At 48.1% G+C, this 14,618-nt stretch overlaps 1 protein-coding gene across 2 annotated transcripts in view; it reads left to right on the top strand.

Annotated features, from left to right (window-relative positions):
- Window positions 1-7,654, top strand: part of YY1 (YY1 transcription factor) — a 30,794-nt gene extending 23,140 nt beyond the window's left edge. Inside the window, exons 3-6 of one of the 2 annotated variants that reach the window (XR_013997005.1) lie at window positions 2,971-3,141; window positions 3,299-3,359; window positions 5,032-5,190; window positions 5,908-6,964. Coding sequence is in view for 1 of the 2 variants with exons in the window: in XM_081110374.1 (XP_080966500.1) it covers window positions 3,299-3,359; window positions 5,032-5,190; window positions 5,908-6,090 (403 nt within the window). In the remaining variant the exon portion in view is untranslated. Of the gene's footprint in view, window positions 1-2,970; window positions 3,142-3,298; window positions 3,360-5,031; window positions 5,191-5,907 lie in introns of both variants that reach the window. The other variant, XM_081110374.1, reaches the window with a different exon arrangement.
- The last annotated feature ends 6,964 nt before the right edge of the window (window positions 7,655-14,618 follow it).

Genomic DNA, 14,618 nt, shown 5'->3' on the forward strand with positions numbered 1-14,618 from the left:
AGAGTAAGAAACTGAGGCTGAGAAGTTAAGTAATTTGCTCAAGGTCGTGAAACTAGTAGAAGTCAGCATCAAGTCGCACATCCCATTCCGTCTCATTTGTAGTGCCTTTGGTGTTGTCATTGTTGTCTTTGGATCAAAAGATCTTTGTAAAGTATCACAGTCCATGAAAACTCCAGTCTTGGCTACTTCTGACTACTTTGGGCAAGTCAAGAAGATATTCAAAATGGTAATATATATATTTTTGTTTGCAAGTTATATATAAATTGGTGCTGTGAAGCTTTTAGTCTTTATTCACAAAACAAAACTCTTTCAGTCTAAGTATACTTCTTTGGGAAATGACCTTTTTTGCATTGGAATAGAGTGTAAAAGGTACCAGCATCTACTGCCTCATTTGCTGCTCTGAGTGAAGCAGGGTGATTTGCCAAGCAGCTTGAGTGGCTGCAATTAAACACCTTCCACTTCCTTTTTGTCCAAATGCATTTTAAACTTGCACACATTTTGAAAATGACATTTAAGGAAAAAGAACACTCAATAAATAGCATTTTTAAAAATTCAAAGAGTTGAGTAAATGGTACACGGCACCATTCTCTTTACTTTTGTGTATATTTAAAGTTTATCGTGTTTTTAAAAATGCAGTTCCTAGGAATAATCTAAGAAAATGTATGGGGTGTGGAAACTCAGCTAAGCCACACCTGCCCTCCTGGTACAGGGATCTCCACTGCTGCCACATTCAGACCCTGAGATGGGTGGGTCAGGGAAAAGGTTGTCTGTAGGACTTCTTTGTCATTCCAATGGGCATTTTTTAAAAAATGAGTTATTGAGAGAATTTGCAGGCAGTAAAATTGACCCTCTTTAGGTGAGGACCATTTAATGAATTTAGGCACTAACAGTTGTGTAGCTATCTCTAGAGTCCAGACCTAGAACACATCAGTGGGGTCATCAAAGGTAGAAACATTCATACTTGGGAAGACTGAGCTTGGTTCTTGATATATTCTTTTTTTTTTTTTTTAATATATATTTTTTATTGATTTCAGAGAGGAAAGAAGAGGGAGAGATAGAGATAGAAACATGAAGGATGAGAGAGAATCATTGATTGGCTGCCTCCTGCACACCCCCTACTGAGGATCGAGCCTGCAATCCAGGCATGTGCCTTTGACTGGAATCAAACCCGGGACTCTTCAGTCCACCGACTGACACTCTGTCGACTGAGCCAAACCAACTAGGGCCTTATTTAGTCTTTTTAATTGATACTTGGAATAGAACCCTTTCATATAAATTACTGTAGTTTTTCAAACTTTGATATAACCTCCAGGTGGCGCAGTGGCATCAAATTTTTGTCCTATTTAGTTTTGTGAACTCAAAACCAACCAAACTCTAGGATTGAGTGGTATTTAAAATAACAAAGGCTAGTTCAGAGCCCTTGTACACAACAGGCACTTAGAAAATATTTGCTAATTGATGATGTAATTCTCTTAAGTACAAGAAAGGCCCAGTACCTACAAGGTTGGGGTAGGGGGAGGATATTAGACTGAAAATGTCATGTAAAATAGGAAATTTGTACAGTCTTGAACAAAGCCTTAGAGATAAGTTATAGCTGCCAGATAAATTGTTTCACCTCTGCTCCACGGCATGGAAAGTTTAGGTGATTCCTGAGTTAGGCTTTATAAAGTAAGAAGATAGTCCTTATCCCAGATGAAGGGTGAATATGGATGTTGTCAGGGCCTTTGCAATTACAAAGATGACAGCAAAACTCTAATAAAAAGGTGGTGGCCAATTGCTCTCGGTGAGGAATCATTGACTTAGTTATTCATTAAATATGTATCCTCCTGTAGGAACGTGAGATGGCAAAACTAGGGACAGAAAGAACACCTGTTCCAGAGATTTACATCTTTTTTCTAGGAACTCTTAATTTCTCACCCCTCCACCACACACAGATCTGTAGGGAATATTTGGAGAGAAAGTTTTGACAAAAGACCAAGTGTTGGTTCAGTGGAAATAGCAGGTAGGTAAGTTACCCACTCAGCAAGCTCTCTGGATAGTATTTCTATGCAGGGCTCAATCTGGCTGCCCACAGATCAGTATTCTCATTGCACTCCCTCCCTTGCAAGCAGGGCCAGGCATCTCTGTCCTTTTAAAGAAATGCTCTTATTTTTTTAAAAACCAATAGTGTGCTAAAAATTAAGCAGGATGAAGAGATATGGGTGTTCCCACCTGTCCACCAGTCCCTCGGGGGCTCCGAAAGCAGCCAGCACTACAGTTACAGCAGTTAGGTTCCCTTCCAGAGCTATTACACCCATGTGTGATCTAAAAGGTCATTTCTGTCAATATGAGTGGATCCCCTCCCTTTTTTTAGTATTTGTGTATATTTGTGTTAGGAACACAAATACTATATTTTTTAGTATTTGTATTTTAGAGGGAGAGGGAGAGAGAAACATCTGTGATGAGAGAGAATCATTGATTGGCTGCCTCCTGCACGCACCACACAACCTGGGCATGTGTCCTGACCGGGAATCAAACCATGATCTCCTGGTTCATAAATGCTCAACCACACAGGCTGGGGCTGGGATATGTGTTTGTTCTTTTGTGTTTTTTGGGTGTTTGTTTTTTTTTAATGTATTTTTACCGATTTTTACAGAGAGGAAGGGAGAGGGATAGAGAGCCAGAAACATTGATAAGAGAGAAACATCGATCAGCTGCCTCCTGCACACCCCCCACTGGGATTGTGCCCGCAACCAAGGCACATGCCCCTGACCGCAATCGAACCTGGGACCCCTCAGTCCACAGGCCGACGCTCTATCCACTGAGCCAAACTGGGCGGGGCGGGGGGGGGGTATATGTTTTTAAGAGCCTCCCATATCTGTTTCTCTGGGTATAAGGCATCCTTATTATCACAGCAACTGCTCTTGGATACACTGTTTCACTCCTGATTTCCTGTTTATCTGGGCTGCTGATCTTTTGTATCTTTTAAAGAGTTCCGTGGAAGGAGCAGATATTTGACTCACACAGATCACAGCATGGCCATCCTAAACTGCCCCACCAGCTCATTAGCATTGCGACCCTAGGCAGCAACCCGGTCTTTCTGAACATCCGCATTCTTTTCTGGCCAGTGGGAAGAGCTTCACACGCATAGGTATTCCGAATGTGAGTTGTCTCATCCCTCCCCTTCACGGAGGCATATTGTAAACTTAGCTTTTGGACCTGTAAGGAAAACATTTTAGGGACTATATGATTTATGCCAGTCGAGTCTACCCACTCCTACAAATCTCTCTCTCTCTCTCTCTTTTTTTCTTTTGGTAAGAATGAAGCCAAGAAAAATTAAAGAAGATGATGCTCCAAGAACAATAGCTTGCCCTCATAAAGTAAGTAATGCTAGGGGGAAAGTGTTCATTAGACTGTCAATGAAGTTTTAGAGAGATTATAAGAAATTTGTACTTTTTATTTCTGTTTTCATATTTTTTGAGATTAAGTGAGGAGCTATATAATCTTTGATATCTAAATTCAAGAGACTATATTTTGTAATGTAAGTTTTGTTCAGTAAAGGCCACTTAAATTTAAATACTATTAAAATGGGGTTACTATAGGGCACCCGTGTTTTTTATTATTACTATATATTGAATATATGTTAGGATTTTATTTCTTTTTGGATCATTAACAAGTCAGTTTTAGACATTGGGTTGTGTGCTCACCCATGGACTTTATTGGGACTGTAGGTGTGTTATAGGAATTTGGGGATTATTTTGAATGTTGCTAAAGTAAGCTTAATAAGACTTCATCGTTTTCTTAATTTACTCTATTAATTGTGTGTTACTAAAGAGGTACTTAATTGTTTTCAAATGTAATTTAGCCTTTAAAATAAAATGATAGCCCAAAAAGATACTTTGAGGTATTGGCTTGGGTCAGTTTCAAACTTAGTTGGATGCAAAATGAACAGAAAATCACACAGGTGCAGAAAAACAAAGGGCAGAATTTTTCAATGGAATAAATGATTTTTTAAAATGAAGGATTGGAGGACAAATTTAGCTTTGAGGTGTCACCTCTAATGACTGTGCAACTCACAAGTTCTTTGTTCTTTTTAATGCTCTTCATGTGGAGAGTTTCAAATGTAAAGTGATATTCACTGGGGCCAAAATATAGATAAGCATTTGAAAACAGTTCTGCCTTTGAGTGCCTGCCATCTCTCTAGCTTCTCTGTCTACTTCTTTAAAATCCCATTTTCTAAATGGGAATTCAGCCTCGGGGTCAAGGTGAAAAACTGTGGCTTTTCCTGCCCGCCCTTCTGCCTGTGAAGCTGTCCACTGGCTGGCTTGTGCTGTCCTCTGTTGTGGTCTGTCTGCCATCTCCCCCACCCGCTCCATCACTGGGCAACAACTGCAGAAGAAATTGGGCAGGACATGCTTCTCTGAGCGCCACCCTCCCATCTGCCGCCCCCGCTCTCGTATCAGTTTGCCTGCTTCTTTTCCTAGTGTCTCACAAAATAAATTTCTTCTGTAGTTGCCATTCCTTGGAGACCCTCTTGCTTCTTTCTCTGTCAAGAAGGGGAAAGAGGCAAAGAGAGAAGAGGGAACAGTAGGCGATGGAGAATGACAGCCCATTCTTGCAGCACAGAATATGGGGCCCACCAAAGGTAGTGGTGGACTGCCGTCATTTTAACTCCATTTATTTCTCAGGGCTTCTGTTACTTCATGTGGGGGACGGAGTTGGGTGAGGCAGCGGTGGTATAGCTGGAAGCCAGGGTGTTGGGTTCTACTCCCATCTCGGCTACTAGTAGTGTGACCTTGGGCAAGTCTACTTAAAGACATCTCTAAGCCTCAGTTTCCTCATCTGTAAAACAAGGGTTTACATTAAATGATAAGGCCTTTTTCAGCTGTCTGTTTTTTGTCTTAAATATTTTAATATTTCTGCTGTAATACTAAGTAAAATTAAAATGGGGCTGGGGTTGTTTTGTTTTAATGTGTCAGTGAAGGCTGTTCAGTGGTTGACCCTTTGCGCACTTTGCAGTGTGAACCACTAAGCTTCTCTCTCTGTTTGAAGGGCTGCACAAAGATGTTCAGGGATAACTCTGCCATGAGAAAGCATCTGCACACCCACGGCCCCCGAGTCCACGTCTGTGCAGAGTGTGGCAAAGCTTTTGTTGAGAGCTCAAAACTAAAACGGCACCAACTGGTTCATACTGGAGAGAAGCCCTTTCAGGTAGAGCCAGTCCCTCCCCTCCCGCCTCCCCCCTCCCCCCCCCCTCCTCCCACACACACACACCTCGAGTGTAGGCAGGCAGCTCCAGCTTAGGGAGAGATGGCCTGGTGTCCTGTCACAGGAGGGCTACTCTGTGACATACTGGAGACCATTGTAGTGTCCGTCACATCAGGAGAAAGCATTGCTCAGGAGAAAGCATTGCTCAAGAGTAAGCCCAAAACTAAATTTCGGATGCATCCACTGTGGGGTCAAAGCAGTTTAATTTGGGTAGTTAGTAGTATATTGAATCACTAATTGGCAGGGAACTTCTAAAATTTTACTGTACGAGAGTAAGTACAGTTAACACTTTGCCTCATTTTAGAAGCCCATGAACAAGGGAACAAACTCCCAGTACAGACGGTAACCCTGACCTGGTTCTTGATTTGGCACCAGAAGCTTTCCTGTTTTTTTTGTACATAAGTTTTAGGACCATAACATACTATTTAGAGAGATCCAAGTGTTTCTCTTACATTGTATTCAGGTGGTTCAGGAGGGCGCTCCTGTGGGTCTGAGGAGTAGTTCGCGCAGAGCTAGAGCTCCATGCCCACTAATTCTAGAACAGCTAGAAGATTTCCCCTGGGCAGAGAGAAAAGAGTTAGGTCAAAGAAGTAAGCTGCCCTCCAGCGCAGCGGCGGGTCCTTGTGTCACTGAGCAGGTTCTCTGGTCTTTCCCCGGCAGTGCACGTTCGAAGGCTGCGGGAAACGCTTTTCACTGGACTTCAATTTGCGCACACATGTGCGCATCCACACCGGAGACAGGCCCTATGTGTGCCCCTTCGATGGCTGTAATAAGAAGTTTGCTCAGTCGACTAATCTGAAATCTCACATCTTAACACATGCAAAGGCCAAAAACAACCAGTGAGAAGACGAGAGAAGAGCCTTCTAGGCCTCGGGAAGCATCTTCCGGGAGCGTGTCTGGGAATAACTATGCCTCTCCTTTGTATATTGTTTCTAGGAAAGAATTTTAAAAATGAATCCTACACACCTAAGGGACATGTTTTGATAAAGTAGTAAAAATTTAAAAAACTTTAATAAGATGACATTGCTAAGATATGACTCTATCTAGCTCTGTAATCTCGTTTCAAAAACACGGTGTTTTGTAAAGTGTGGTCCCAACAGGAGGACAAGTCATGAACTTTGCATCAAAAGACAATTCTTTATACAACAGTGCTAAAAATGGGACTTCTTTTCACATTCTTATAAATATGAAGCTCACCTGTTGCTTACAATTTTTTTAATTTTGTATTTTCCAAGTGTGCATATTGTACACTTTTTGGGGATATGCTTAGTAATGCTATGTGTGATTTTTCTGGAGGTTGATAACTTTGCTTGCAGTAGATTTTCTTTAAAAGAATGGGCAGTTACATGCATACTTCAAAAGTATTTTCCTGTAAAAAAAAAAAGTTATATAGGTTTTGTTTGCTATCTTAATTTTGGTTGTATTCTTTGATGTTAACACATTTTGTATAATTGTATCGTATAGCTGTATTGAATCATGTAGTATCAAATATTAGATGTGATTTAATAGTGTTAATCAATTTAAACCCATTTTAGTCACATTTTTTTTTTCCGAAAAATACTGCCAGATGCTGATGTTCAGTGTAATCTCTTTGCCTGTTCAGTTACAGAAAGTGGTGCTCAGTTGTAGAATGTATTGTACCTTTTAACACCTGGTGTGTACATCCATGTAACAGAAAGGGCAACAATAAAATAGCAATCCTACAGAAAGAATATGGCAGAAAAGATCTGTAAGCACAGTCTTATTTCCTTTTGTTGTCCAGAATAATTATAATTCTTGAGCCTCCCAGAAATTGGAAGCTAAATAAAGCAACTCAAGTTTCCTTTATTTTGCACTCAATTGCAGTGACTTACGATTAAAGCAATGCATGGGTATTTGAATACTGTCCCGCATGGACTGAGTTCCGAGAGAGTAGGTAACAGGCATCCCGAGTTAAGGAACTACCTCAGAGGACTCCCAACCAGGCCCTTTGGCAATTGGGTTTTGATTTGAGCTCCCCCAGCAAAGATGTGAATGACATTTGCACCCTGGCCTGTGTTCTCAAGGTAAGGTGTTACCTGGCAGGGACAAGCAGGTGTCCAGTGCTCAGGCCGCCCTCTGGGTGGCTCCAGCGGGTCCTCGCCCAGCAGAGGCAGGCCCTGGTGATGCTGTGTGGTTGAGAGCCTTGGGGCCTTGGGCAGTGGAGTCCTCAGTGCTAGCACATGTAGCAGTTGAGCGCCAGCAGCTTAAGCTTATGCTTCTAAATGGACACTGAGTACTGATTGGCAAGGTGATTCGATGAAGGGAATTGTACTCAATGAGTACTTTGCCTCTCACATTGTGACCTCTTAAATGTACCGTTATGATTTTTTGAATTTTACTTCAAGTCAAATATCAGACCCATGAGAATATTTTATAAACTGCCACAATACAGCAAAATCCCATTTACTCAGAATGCAAACATCCGTGTGTCTCTGTGCTGTGTGCTCGACAAACTAGCTGAACCAGATTTATTCAACTGATGTACAGGGCACCGTCAGGTCAGAAACGTAGCCCTGTCTCCAGCTCCTCCTCCAGTCCTGTGCAGGATTGGTGGCCCAGGAGCAGTGACACTGGCTCTCCGGAATTTTGAAGTGCCTTCTGATTCATAAATGAAAAATTTAACTTGAGACAATTTTTTTATTCGTTCAGAATCTGTTTTCCATTGAGTGAGTAGTTTGCTGGAACTGAGTTAATCCGAAGAGCCCAGCTGTCCCCTCGATAAGCCAGGAGTGGCTGTATCTGGCAGTCGGGAGCGAGGTAAGCCATGGTGGAGCTCCCCTTCAAAGCTGAGCACCTGGAGTACTTCTCTGGCTAGACCTGGGGCAGAGGCCTCCTCAGGTGCCCGTGGTGTGAGCAACCATTCCTTCCCACCCTGCCAGCAGGCAAGCAGTCGTGGGGGGCATATGAGGTCTGGAGTTGCATCACCCTTGCCCAGCATTGCACCACCCTGGAGCCTGGTCCTGGCACTGTCCTTGGGATTCCTTCCCCAACGGCCCACGGCAGGGCAGTCCAGAGAGCCACTCTATGTCCTATGACCTACAGACCCAGGACCCTGGAGGAGGTTGGTCCCTCTTCCCGTGCCTTGACCCCTAGGGGGGTGCCTTTGGTCATCTCTTCCATCCCTCTGTCTGAGTGAAATAGTCATCACCCTCCTTGACTCTGTTCACGTATCTTCTCTCAATCTGCAGAGTTCGTTTCTGAAAGGAATGTAATTGGGTGGTTGAAGAAATGTACTGTCCAAGTTCCTTGTTGAAGGAACATTCAACCCCGGTATAGAGAACAAGCAGGTGAGCGACTATTAAAGAGCAGAGTCGTTCTCACCGGGGGGTAACTGAAGCCCAGTTCGCTGTGGTTAAAATTCTTAAGTTTGCTGAGGATGTACATGCCAAAACTTTGACATGGTGTTTGAACAGTGAGTCAATTGGTGGTCTTGAGGGTTAACCTGATTTATAAGTAATACTGATAGACATATTTTCCTACATCTGAGCTGAGATACTTGCATGTTTGTAGGATATGTAATATAAGAGCCCAGAGGATACGTTTACATTTAATAAGATGTTGTTTTCTATTTTTGGATTTCTTATTATTTCCCCCCTCTTTGGTAGTGAAGTTAGGGGGAAGCATAATATTTGTATAAAGAACTGTTGCCTCAGAGTGACATTTATTTTCCAGGGTGACATTGAACTCACACTGTTGGTTTCATATGGTGTTTGTGTGCTTTGCCTAGATTCAAGACCTGAGGATTTGAGGAATATCAAGATTATTTTTCTATCTGGTTTTCACGTACAGTTCTTTTACATGTCACTTATTTTACTAAATTTGAGTAAAGTGAGACCCTTGGCAGAAGAGGAAGCCCACTGCCTGTCAGTGTTCCCAGCAGAATTCTGGTTTGTTTGTTCACAAACAGAAGAGACACTTCCAACCAGCCAGCAGCCCAGAGGGACGCTGGGCAGGTCGGGCGGGTGGTGGGCAGAGGGCTTTGTCTCTGCCCCAAGTCTGCTTAGCAAAACTTACCTGTTGTAACTTATCTCAGATTTGTCTGTGGCACAGGAAAACTGGGCCCTCAGAAGCTTTTCGGTTGGAAATCTGATTGTTGTACCCCCATGACAGGCAGAGAGAATTGATCACTTCTTGTATCTGACTGATTTGAGATTTCATGGTTTAGGAAGGCCATGTTATTCATCTTAAATTCTCCAGGTTCCTCCTGCTTTCTTGACGTCTGGCCATGAGCCAGAGCATGGATCCAGGAGTCAAAAAGGTGGTGGGAACTGAAGCTGCTGACAGGCACCCACTAATGCCATACCCACGCCACGCGCTTCCTTGCAGCTGCTCCGCCGCTGCCAAAGGCAGCGCCTTGCCTGTCACTGGACGGCCTCGGACCCACCGGCAGGTGAAGGCACCTCTTGCCAGCTCAGAAGCTTTGCTTGAGTGGGTGGCTAGGTCTTCCACACCCTAACGTATTGACCATGGTTGACTTGGATGGTTACTGCATGGGCCGTGCTCAGGTCCCTGGTTGCCGAAGACAGTGCAGTGCAGGCCTTTCAGAGCAGCAGCATCAGACAGGAATGGTCAGGCTCCTGCACATGTGGGCTTCTCGTCGCCTCCAAGCCCAAGTGATGAGCAGAGAGCCAGAGAGGTGTAAGCTGGGAGGGCAGGTGGCATATTGTCCACATACTTAATCAGCTCCTCTTATAAAAGAAGGGGACGTTGACAGGTAAATCAAATTCCCATGAGCTGGTCACTTGGCCCCATGGTTCTGGCCAGGATGTGGGAATCTGCACAGGGTGAGAGTGATGGTAGCACGTTCATCCTAAAGCACAACGGTTTTCCACAAAGTGGCAGATTTGATCAGAATGCTTCTCGATAAGGACACTCAGACGCCATAAGAAACAGCATTGGGGTGTCACGGGGAGGGGCCCGTTGCTGTGCTGTATTCTGTTGGCTGCGCTGTCGGGGGGACTGCACAATGTCTGCATGTACTTTACATGGAGGGGAAAAGGCATCGATACCAAACCACCTTTTCTACAATACCTGTAACTGTTAGGAGGCTCTTATTATCTACAGCGGTGATTGGTCAAGTCATTTTCATAGAACAATTGTTTTTATTCGCTTTCTGGTAACTTCTGTAGGCCCTGGCTCAAGGACTTAGCGTTGCGTCTCATGTGCATCTTTTAAATGTTTTTTGCCATTTCTGGAATTGTCCTTGGTTTTTCCTTAGCTCATAGGTCTTAGATGCAGAAGTATTATCGCATTTAAGGCATCCGCATCTCAAGCATCAAGCAAGATGGCTTTGCATCCAGAAAAACATTTAACGTAATCCAGTTTGAAGCACCAAGCATGTATAATAACATGGCTCTATAAGATATAATAAATGCATAATGTTAAGCTTTTTAATGCCTGTGGTTCTTGTTTGTTCCTCAAGCCTCTAAGCCACCTCTTTTCCTGCATTTCATCACACAGGACACCTGGCCAGAGGCTCCTGTCTGGTCTGAGGCAGACCCTCCTGGGTTCCCTTGTGGCCCAGGAATGGAAACTCCAGGACTCATTCAGTCTCCCCAGCAGGAAATGCTTCCTTAGCGCAGCCTCTCAGCTCCAGGATGGACTGATGGACTGGAAGAGTTTAAATGAGAAACTCACCCACTTTTCAGAAAGCAAATTCTCAACCCCAAGTGATAGTTCCTGGAACTCCAGTAAGAAACTCTTAACTAGCTGTAATTAGGCTCCTGAAGACTTGATAAAATAAACCAGGAGCTAGCTAGGATTCGGCCAAAAGCAAACGCAGAGAAGCACTTACTCCCCTGGGTGCTGGCAGGATGCTGCTGAGTGAAGGGCCAAAGAGCTGGTGATCTTCAGATTTTAGATCAAAAGATTGCAGGCACCCTGCCCCCACCCACATCCACTGTCCCTATTCCACACTTGCCAGCATCTCCACGTAGGTGTTACGTGTGTTCGGGACCTAACTGTCCCCAGTACCATACCGGGCACCGTGAACACCATTCCATATGACTGTCATGGATGAGGGTCATTGGCAAAGATCTAGGCAGCAGGAAGTCAAACCCCAGGCCTGCCTGGCTCCTGCTGCCTCTTGCCCGCAGCCAGAATTCATCTCCAACCCCTGGGGAAGAAGCCCTGATGATGGAGTGGCACCCTGGCCTCGGTTCCCATGGGTTCCCAGCATGGCGGCCTGGGGCGCTGGCTCTGAGCCCCCACCGCCAGCATTCCTCACCCTCCTGTTCTGGCCCAGCCGCTCCTCTCCAGCTTCCTGACGCACGGCGCTGTGCAATCTCCCAAATGGGGCTCTAGCGTGGGTCTCCCCTGCCCACCTGAACCTACAGGGGCTCCCCACTTCGTACCAGATCAAGTCCAGCCCTGACCTACTTTTCCAACCTCAGCCCCCTCGCAGCTTCTCACTCCCGAAGCTTCTGGACCCTCCGACTCCCAGGTTCACTCATTCAGCAGCTACTGAGCCCCAGTCATGTGTCAGGCTTTTTCAGGTGCTAATGGAACTGCATTACCTCCAGTGGAGGAGACAGGAGAAGATGGATGGCCGGAGGGAGGGGCCTCGCCCAAGCTCCAGCTCTTCCATCAATTGCAACAGGTTGCTTACCAGTGAAGCTGGTGGCCAGAGCGCCTCTCCAGCCCCCTGCGCCTCCCCCGGGCAGGGCCGGCCCATCCCCACCCCTCCGCTGCCTGAGTTGCTTCCCCTCTGCTCTGGCCCCGGGGCCTGAGGGTTAGTCAGTTCTCCAGCCTTAGACCCCTAACCAGGCCGGCACAGCGGGTGCGCCTTCCCCTCCGCCACCGGAGGGCGCTGTGCTGCGGCCGCTCCCACACGGTGTGCGGTGGAGGCGCACCCGCTGGGCGTGGGGCTGCCAGGACCCATCTGCGTAGGCCTGGCTGGGTCCGGAGCCCGGGTCCCGCGGGGGAAGCTTAGAAGCCTGCACCTTGGCGCCCACAGCCTTTCGTGCCATCCGCAAACGCGCTCGGCCCAGCGTGGGGACCCACAAGATGGGGGAGGGGGGTCACATTTGTCCTCCAGCACCTGTGGGGCCACCAGCTGCTAAGGGGACACTCGGGGAGGCCAGCCAGTTGGAAAGGCCTTGGGATTCGGCAAGGCAGGGGGCTGATGACCCTGGGCCAGTCGGGAGCTTCATTTCCCTCAGCAGAAGCTGGGCGGAGGGGAGAAGGGGGGCTGGGGCAGGCTGGACCCCAGGAGAGGCCGGGAGGGAGTGGCTGCGCTCGTGGTGCCCTTGTAGGACCAAAGGGGAGACATTACAGGAGGGGCCACCTGAGCAAGGCCTGGGGTTGGGAGGCTCCCGGCGCACCCCTGGACCAGGGGAGGGGTGGCCGGATCCCCGTCTAGTCCTGGGTGAAGTCAAGGCTGGTGTGCGTTAGGAAGAGGGACCAGAAACCCCCCAAGCCGGGCTGCTTTTTCTCTCACCGTCCCCCCGCCCCCCATACCCATGCAGGAGCATGGGTGGGCTCTCCCTCCTCAGCCCACTTCCACCATCCCAGCCCCCAGCCAGTCCCCCCGTTCATTCTAATGCTGGGCCACTGGCTCCCCACCCGCCTTCACCGGTGACCTCAGCATCCGTCTGCAGGATGGTCCATCCTTGGCCTTGTCCTCCTGATGACCCCACTCCACCTGCCACTGCCATGGCCACCCCCAAACCTCATGTTTCCAACACCTGCAGCGCCCAGTCTCTGTCCCAGGGTCCTGCTCTCTCGCTGCCACTCCTGCTTCTCTGGGACTGCACCCCAGTGCCCTCAGCCAATCACCTCCTCACCATCCGGCCCCACACAGCTCCATGTCCCAGCTTCCCGCCCTCCTACATTCTGGCCTTCCCTTGTCTCTCTCTGGCAAAACCCAACCTGGCCCTGTGCTCAGCAGCCTCTGCCCTCATCTATCCACTCAGCCATTTATTCACTGTGCCGCCCCACCCCCACCCAGCCCCCTTCCCATCCTGTCTCCCACCATCCACAGGGACATTTAAGCCAGAAGAGGCTGTCATGGTGGCCTCCCACCTCTCACCCCCTCACATCCACTCAGGCATCAATTCTGCCCACTTTGTTTCCCAAACCCACCTGGATGCCCAGGGGTGGCTTTCAGGGTCTGCCCAGCAGGCTGAGGAGCCCACCACACCTTGAGAGCTACCGAGGGAGATCCAGGGATGAACGGTCCACACTGCAGACCTGCCCTGCCAGCCTGCCAGGGCACGGCTCCCACCCAGCAGCACCTAATGTGGAGCACCACCGCCCCGCTCAGGTGAGCTTCCTGGCCTTGGGAGGGCTGGACACCCAATGCCCATCAGCAGGCCTGCAGAGCCGGGCTGGGTGGGTGGGTGGAGGCCACGGGAGGGCTTCCCAGTGTGGGGGGGGTGAGCAAAGGGCTGTATTGGCCCAGCTCCCTGAGGTCACTGCCTCCACCGTCATCACAGTGGACACACCCTCCCCTGGGAGGGCCGGTGGGTGCCATGTAAGGGAGGCACAGCAGCAAGGAAGCCGAGACCAAGGGGCACACGGGGTGGGTCCCGAACCTGTCCAAGGTTCCTGCCCCTCCCTGTGCTGCTGGGGTGCCATCCGGGGTGTCTGTCACTGCAGCCACGGGGACTCGGTGATCAGCCTGGGCTGTAGGTGCAGGCAGGCCACGTGGTGCATAGCCAGGCCCGGGGCAGGGCTGCGGTGAGGGCTGCAGACCAGGAAGGCCTTCGGGCTCTTGACCCAGCACCAACTGGCCGTGTGCCCTTGGACAGGGCCCTCCCCACTGGCATCCCCCGCTGCAAAACGGAGGCTAAGAGGACTGGAGAGGGAGTGTGCACAGGGGTGAGGCGCTGCCCGTTACAAGATCCTGCCATCAGGGGGAGGCCGGGAAGGTCCTCCCTCAATCCCAGCGGCCTGCGGAGCTGACAGTGAAGGTGACTTCTGACCTTCCAGACCTTCCAGAGGATAAATGCCTGCCGTTTGAGCCACATCTCCAAGATAACTGTCAAGTTCAAAGAACAGTCAGTACCTAGGCCACAGTCTGCAGGAGTGGAGTGTTCCCGCGGGCTGGGACTCACCCAGGGGACATACCGGACGTCCCCCAGGAACTGAGACAGCCCCGGGCTCCAGGGGTGTTGGGAGGGGTGGGGAGAGGGTGCTGGCTGGGGAGGCGCTGGGGACCAGGTTTTCCCCTTCATTACACAGTCTGGGTTTTGTCCGCATTTTTATTTTTTGCCACATTAATAGATTACTTATTCCAAATAGAATAAACATAAATTTAAGTCAGGAAGAAAATAAATTGTCAAGTAAATTGATAAAAACCCCACACTAATCCCAACCCCTCTTCCCACCCAACCTGTCGGTAATGTTTA

Source organism: Myotis nattereri (genome assembly GCF_964212035.1).
Source record: "Myotis nattereri genome assembly, chromosome: 1".
NCBI classification, from domain to species: domain Eukaryota; kingdom Metazoa; phylum Chordata; class Mammalia; order Chiroptera; family Vespertilionidae; genus Myotis; species Myotis nattereri.